Below are 7,552 nucleotides of genomic sequence, written 5' to 3' on the forward strand. Positions count from 1 at the left end.
TTTTGAATAACGAAAACACGAGTTGCATTTACTTATTTGGACACAATAACACGATGTTATTTTACAAATTTAATCGCTAAAAGACGACGTTTTTTACGAGTTTATTCACCAAAATAAGGTTTTTGTTTACGCATGTACTCACCGAAAGACGGTGTTCATTATTTAGAAGCGTTTTTTATATCAATTTTAGAAAATAGAGTTTCATGATTGCATAAAATAACTGATAAAATTGATTAGATCAGTGATCAGTAATTTCCTTCACTAATGAAATTAGTCTAATATAATCAAGCTTTATTTTAAGAAATATAATAATAAGATATACCAAAGAGTAAGCCATTGAGTAAGGGATTCGTTATTATTATTTTAAAAAATCAATTGTTTATTTAAAAAAGAAACGAAATTTCCTATAAAGGTACAACTGACTAACTCTAAATTTACTAAAAGCACCACCGAGCTTTTAAATATTATGCAGCGGCAACCATTATTTATCAGAATACGATTACGAATAAAAAATCACTTGTAGCCGTAACTTCGACTTTGCTTGTGGAATGTATACCATAGGACATTTTATCTGTGGGCCTCCTGTCAAACTCTAAGGTGCGCGTCTCTCGTGGCTCGTGAATAATAAATACATCAATAATTGCAATATTATTGGACAAATAAACTAAGTTTTTACACACAAATCACCGCAAAAAGTTAGTAACAATTCCGGTATGTAAAGTAGAACCATATATATTTTATTTGTAGCACCGCAACAGAATCAAACGCGGAACTCCCGTGCGCGAGGCAAGCGTCTTAGCTAGAGGTGAATTCTTCTGCTAATTGCTTGGAACAGTCTTTTTATGGAATAATTAGCATTTTGAAATTTTAATAAATATAAAAAGCATTTGCTAATGCTAGTTGAAGTTCCTTAAGTTATTGAAAACCGTTATACATCTAGTAAATGTTATAACTGTAACTCTCCAAAAAAGAAACTGACTATTTTACTTGGAGAGTGATTTACGATGTAAAAGTTATTCATTTATTAGAATTTATATAATTTTGAATATACGAGTACACGAAAAGAAAAACTCATAGGATATAAAAAGACAAACAGAAAATAATTATACATTCATACTAATTAAAATTGAATGCAGTTTTTACTGTTCAAAAAATTTCTTTAAATTTACTTTGAATTTATTTATTGATATTTTAGTTTTAATAGATTTTAGTTCATCGAGGAGATTGCTGTAATTTTCGACACCTTTAAAGAAAAAGCTATTTTGACCATGACTTGTGAGGAATTTAGGGATTTTAATATTATTTTGGTATCTGAGTGACATATTCATCTCCAATTTTTTTATTTTTCCTTCTTTATAAATTTGTATAAAAGAATTTATTTTTTAAATACTGTCTTGTTGTTAAGGGTTTTTTAGTTTAGTTTTAGTTCTTTTAGTTTTTATTTTTTCTTCAATATATGTATAATTTATGCGCTTATTGAAAGTCAATACGTATAAATAAATAAACAAAACAACACAAAGAGATAGTCAGTTTTCAATAAATAAAAATATTTTAAAATAATCAAATAAACTAATACAAATAAAATTATACTATTAATTCCATGTACTGCTATTTTCCATGTACTCAATAAGTCCATAATAGGCCTTTTTGAAGTACGTTTTTTATGAAAATATTGAACTTATTGTCCGTCATAGTTAGGACACTGTCGGGTATTCTATTGTAGAAGTGTACGCAGTGCGCAGTACCCCACAAACAATGTGCTTACCTTACTTAGATTCAATTTCAAGATTACCAATTTGCCCTTAAAAATTACTAAATAATTTCTCTAAAAATTCCCTTCAAAATTACTAAAAATTACTTTAATAATTCATATTTGTACTATTTTTAGAAGGTTTTTTTATATCAACATATGCAACACCCCATCCAACTATTCCATGTCGTAACAAAGATTGTACAATTTAGTAATGAGCTATTTTTAAATTATCGATTTTTAAAATATTCCTTAATCAAGTAAATATGTATATACATTTTCTAATTCGTTTAACTAGTTTACTAATATGGTATTTCCATTTGAAGTTTTGGTCTATGTATACACCAAGATATTTAATTTTCTCTGTTGTATCAAGTACTGAACGTGTTAGATCGCAGTTAGTTTTGTCAAAATGGCTTTGGCGAATAAAAAAAATAAATCGTTTCTTGCGACATTTATTATTTTATTTTCGTGTTATATATTTTGTATAATTTCTAGGGAGTCTTCAGATAAACCGAAGAATAACTTTATATCTGCTCTCAAAACCAAAGCCAAAGCCATGGAAATCGCTCCTATGAATATTAAGACTGAACCGGGCTCTGGCGATGCAGGAGGAGATAAACTCAATACTGGGGAAGGTGCGAACGAAAGAAAGGAGCCAGGTGTTGCTATCGTGAAGGCCGAACCGGGGTCTGGCGATGTAGGAATATGTATTCTCCATAATGAAGAAGGGTCGTCACGTCTCCATAGAAGAGAAGAGCCGGGTGTTGCTATCGTGAAGGCCGAACCGGGGACGGGCGGTGTTGAAGTAGATATTCTCCATACTGGGGAAGGGTCGTCACGTCTCTACAGAAGAGAAGACCCAGTTGTTGCTACCGTGAAGGCTGAACCAGGAACTAGCACTGACCTGCCCGGGATAACCAGTGATATAAATATCTACACAGAGATGGATGTTGAAAATCCCGACATTAAACAAAAATGCTTGGATTCATCCCATAAAAATAAAATTTCCTCAAGTAAGTAACACATTACAGAATTTCTTTCCAATTAATGTTAAGCAAATATTAGTCCAGAGATTACTTCTTCCACTCCTTGACCATGCGGATGTATGTTATCCAGATGCTAACTCTGAATTACTTAATAAGTTAAAAGATTCCAGAATATTTGCATTCGTTATATCTTTGATCTTCGCAAATTTGACCACATAACCAACTACACTGGCTCAGTATCAGGGATAGAAGAATCATTCATATTCTATCACTTCTTCACAATATTTTAAATAATCCCACTTCGCTTCTTTATCTGAGAAAGCTCTTCGAACCTTTATCACAATACTCGATGACAGTTGTCACCGGAGTTTGCTGCGTCCGTTATTACTTCATACTTTTTTATTGACACGAAAAACTCAATAAAAAATCCAGAAGTGTCGCAATTCAAAAATATGTCTTAAATCTTTTTGATATTGATAATTATTAACACATTGTCGTCGGGACACGGCATTTGCCGTTTTTCCCGGACTGTCGGTCAACCGCGGGACACGGCAAATGCCGTTTTTGTCGACTGTCGGTTGTTGGCGGGAAACGGCATTAAACGGGTTTGTTATCAGCGTGAAATAAAACGCCTTGAAGGGTGATTTGCTACCTGGGGTGCTAGGCGACAGTCTGTCGACGTTATTTGAGATGCCTTGTCCGGATTGGCTAGTGTGCCACTTGTAAAGGCGTCGCCAGAAATCTAGAGTTTTATGCGATCTCAATCTCCAGTTTAGTTTGAGTCATTTCACGTATTGGACTATTTTTCATACCGCTCGCACTGTTTTGTTTACTGTTTGGTATTTTCTTATTTGAATATATTAGCATTGTATAGGACGTTACCCCTACAAAAATGTCTTTACAAGCCAATGATAGTGACGATGAAGTGTATGCCGACAATTTATCTAATTGTTCATGGAATGATGACATTGAAGAGTTGTCAGACAAAGAACCGAGTGATGATGAACAAATACCAAGACCTAGAACGTTTCACCGTCGCACTATTGAAAGTGATTCTGATTCGGAGACGAGCTCAGATGAGGATGTGGACGAGTGGTCATCGTTTGATAATCCTCCAGTTCTGGAATCGTTTTTAGGCCGCCGCGGTTTGAATTCAAATGTCCATTGTCCTCAAACTGTAAGTGATGCGATAGAGTTATTTATCGGTGATGATTTGTTTGAATATTTTATAAACGAATCTAATAGATATTACCACCAAAACTCACATAATTACAAATTATATAAAAAATCGGGAAAGTGGAAAAATATTACTTTGAAAGAAATGAAAAAGTTTTTGGGGCTGATTATTTTGATGGGACAAGTTCGAAAGGATATAAGGGACGAGTACTGGTCTACTGAACCAACAACCGAAACTCCTTATTTTGCTAAAACGATGTCCAGAGACCGGTTTCGGCAGATATGGAAAGCGTGGCATTTTTCTAACAATGAAGAAATCATAGATAGTTCCGACCGATTATGCAAAGTAAAACCAATTATTGACCACTTTTTACCTAAATTTATTTATTTTTGATGATCAAATGTCAAATATGATTTCTTTGAAAATTTCGATCGAAAATATTATTTGGTTTAGAAATTGTGTCAATTTTAAGAAAGCGATATATTTTTGCGCTAATCGCGAAAAACACCCGCTATAGGCTAGAGTCTATTGTTCGAAGCGCCCGACTACAATGTGTTAATGTAGTTTACTTAAGATGGTGTTTTATGTTTCTTATACAATAATGTTTTCTTTTTGTTTCGGATGTATTAATTTGTATGATGTTATGTATGTAATGGGCTAGGTTTCAAATGCTATTCTCTGAAAATCCTTGCCCTGTCTTCGGGAAGTTTGTTTGTTCATTGATTACCAAAATTATTGTCACTTTCTAGATATGTGTGATCTCGTTCAGGGAATGTCACAGTCACTTCATTAAAACGGTCTGTATGATAATTATGAACCAAATATATAATATTTTTAATAATCCCACTTCGCCTGTTTATCTGAGAGAGCTCTTCCTACCTCTATCACAATACGGACCATCTCTTCGTTCTAGTAACGAGAGAACCCTTTTAATATCCCTTTATCACTCTTAATTTTTTTGCCTCTTCTTTCACAGAAGTAGCTGCTTAATTGTGGAATAATCTACCCACTTATGCCCCGCTCCTTCTTTTTTAAAATTTAAGTCAAGATTGAAATGTTACTATCTAAATATTTTAATTGTTCCTTTATCCTTCTTCTTTCCTTTCCATCCCCTCTCCCCTCTTCGTAGCACAGTGTTATTTTTTTCTATATTTTTATTTTGTTAATCTTTGTTTTTACTTTTTGTATAAAATTGTATGATTCAATTTGTCCATGTGCTTGTAATTTTCTCAAACTGAATGGTTTGGGTAGGTAGGAAGATTGCCTTAAGGCAATATGCCCGCCCTTATATGTATATAAATTGTATATGTATATAAAGTGTAAAAATAAATAAAATAAAATAATACATCCTCATTATCTGTTCCGAGATTACGTCTGTGGACTATACAGGGGTCGGCATTCGAAATGTTACTAATTACAAATTCTCTAATTTTGATTTTTTTAATTTAAAACTTCAGTTTATCGTAAAAACATTTCAACGAAAAAAAATGTTATTGTTCAATGTAGCCACCTTTAACGTGGATAAAAGCATCGAGTCTGTCCAGGAAGGAATTGTTACTCTTAATTTTTAGATGCAATTTTTGATTTTATTTATTAGTTTGCTTTCTTTTATTATCAATTATATATATGTACGTGTATGTATGTGTACGTTTGTATGCATATGTGTTAATGGTTGTATATTTATATATATTTATACATATTTAGATAATTTATATACGCGGTTGAAGTGCGATCTCTTAGATGAATGTGTGGGAAATCAATGTATGACAGGGTTACGAATGATGAAATCAGGCGAGAGTGGAAATCTGAGACAAGTATAATTGATAAGATTAAGAAAGGGTCTCTGAGATGGTTTGGTCACGTAGAACGAATGGACGACGAGAGAATGGTAAAACAAGTATATATGGCAAAAATGAACGGCAACGTTAGACGAGGACGACCGAGGAAGACGTGGCATGATCAGATAAACCAGAATCTTAAGTCTGGTCATGTCAAAAGCAGACAGAACCGAAGGGCATGTATGACAAGATGTATGAATGTGGAAGAGGCTAGGATTGTATGCCAGGATAGACGTGTGTGGCGGTCCATTCTCTCTGCCTACCCCTACGGAGAAATGGCGTGATGGTAGTAGTAGTAGTATATAGCGCCATTTTTGTGAAAATCACCTCAAGGGCGCTGTACAATAAACAAATATCCCAGCACGTCTTGCAGCCACAGAGCGCATGGACGGTTGGGATTCTAGTTCCTCTTCTCCAATTATGATATATTACGATAAATTATGATATATAGGAGCTAGATTACAGCACGTCTGACAGCTACAGTGCGCATGGACAGTAATCAATCTAGCCCCTTTTTAAATTTTTTGTTTTATTTTATTTGACAATAAAGTTTAGAGTTTAACGGAAAAAAAAAACTAGTTTATAAAAATAGAAGTTAGATTACAAAAAGTTTTGCAGGTACTGAGCGCATGGAAGGTTGTAATTCTAGACCCCATTTACTAAATTAAGATATTTGATAGTTGATAAAATTTACCTATTGAAGCTTGATTACTAATCGTCTTGCAGCTACAAAGTGCATGAACAAATGAAAATCTATCTAAACTTAAAATTTAAAAAAAAAATACAAAAATATATGTATGTGTGTGTGTGTGTGTGTGTATGTATATGTATGTATGTATGTGTAGGATTTATATTGTTGAGGGTTGGTTGGAGCTCCTACCACAGTTAGAGATTGACAGAGAAGACACGAGATTGCGGTTTGATGTTTATTTATTACATGGCGAATAAATAATTAATTATGTCAGACGAGTGTTATGTCGATGATGGGTTGAAGAGACTGCACTTGAACTACATGCTGGAGCTGAGTGACGTCGTCGAGCTGGTCTGACGTGAACTGAACTCGTTGGGCTGACTGACGTTGGCTGCGTCCTGTGGTCTCTTTATAGACGACGTTCCTTTGTAGTTCATTTCTTCATGGTAGGGACGATGTGAATGTACTGCAGAACGTGCAAGGCAGCTATGAAACCTAATTATAACTGATATTTTAGCCATACAAGCTTCCTTATCAAGGTATAATTTAGTAAATTATAGCTTGATAGGAAAGCTTATTACTTCTCAACCGGTCGGTAGTAAAATAAATATAAGTGGTTTAGAAACAAAGCTGTTTTATTGTTATATAATGAATAACCACAAAGTTAATGCTTCAAAATGCATTTTATCTAGTAATACTAATTGCTTCTGTAAAAAAACATTCAAACTCTTCTCATTTTAAATTTGTTTATTATAAAATGTACATTGGTTTAAATTATTATTTTGTTCGTGTTTTTATTTCAGGTTCACAAGCAAGTCAGAAATATTTCGCCTGTTCAGAGTGTCAATTTAAATCTTTACAAAGGAGAATTGTGAAATCGCATATATTAACTCATACTGGCGAAAAACCATTCTCGTGCTCAGAGTGCCAATATAAATCTGTACGAAAAGGTAATTTAAAATCTCACATGTTAACTCATACTGGCGAGAAACCATTCTCGTGCTTAGAATGCCAGTATAAATGTACACAGAGCAATAAATTGAAATTACACAAGTTAACTCATACTGGTGTGAAACCATTCTCATGCTCAGTTTGCCAATTTAAATG

The 7,552-nt window shown here is 33.6% G+C and overlaps 1 protein-coding gene across 1 annotated transcript; it reads left to right on the plus strand.

Annotated features, from left to right (window-relative positions):
- Positions 1-581: 581 nt before the first annotated feature.
- On the plus strand, positions 582-4,931 carry LOC148284475 (uncharacterized). The gene is made up of 3 exons (XM_088239484.1): positions 582-711; positions 2,249-2,766; positions 4,893-4,931. The coding sequence occupies exons 2-3, from the start codon at positions 2,310-2,312 to the stop codon at positions 4,904-4,906; spliced, it is 471 nt and encodes a 156-aa protein (XP_088095610.1). The 5' UTR covers positions 582-711; positions 2,249-2,309; the 3' UTR covers positions 4,907-4,931.
- Positions 4,932-7,552: the final 2,621 nt, after the last annotated feature.

The sequence above is a fragment of the Micrasema longulum genome, unplaced genomic scaffold (genome assembly GCF_059751315.1).
Source record: "Micrasema longulum isolate JH-2025_06_02 unplaced genomic scaffold, ASM5975131v1 h1tg000116l, whole genome shotgun sequence".
Classification (NCBI taxonomy): domain Eukaryota; kingdom Metazoa; phylum Arthropoda; class Insecta; order Trichoptera; family Brachycentridae; genus Micrasema; species Micrasema longulum.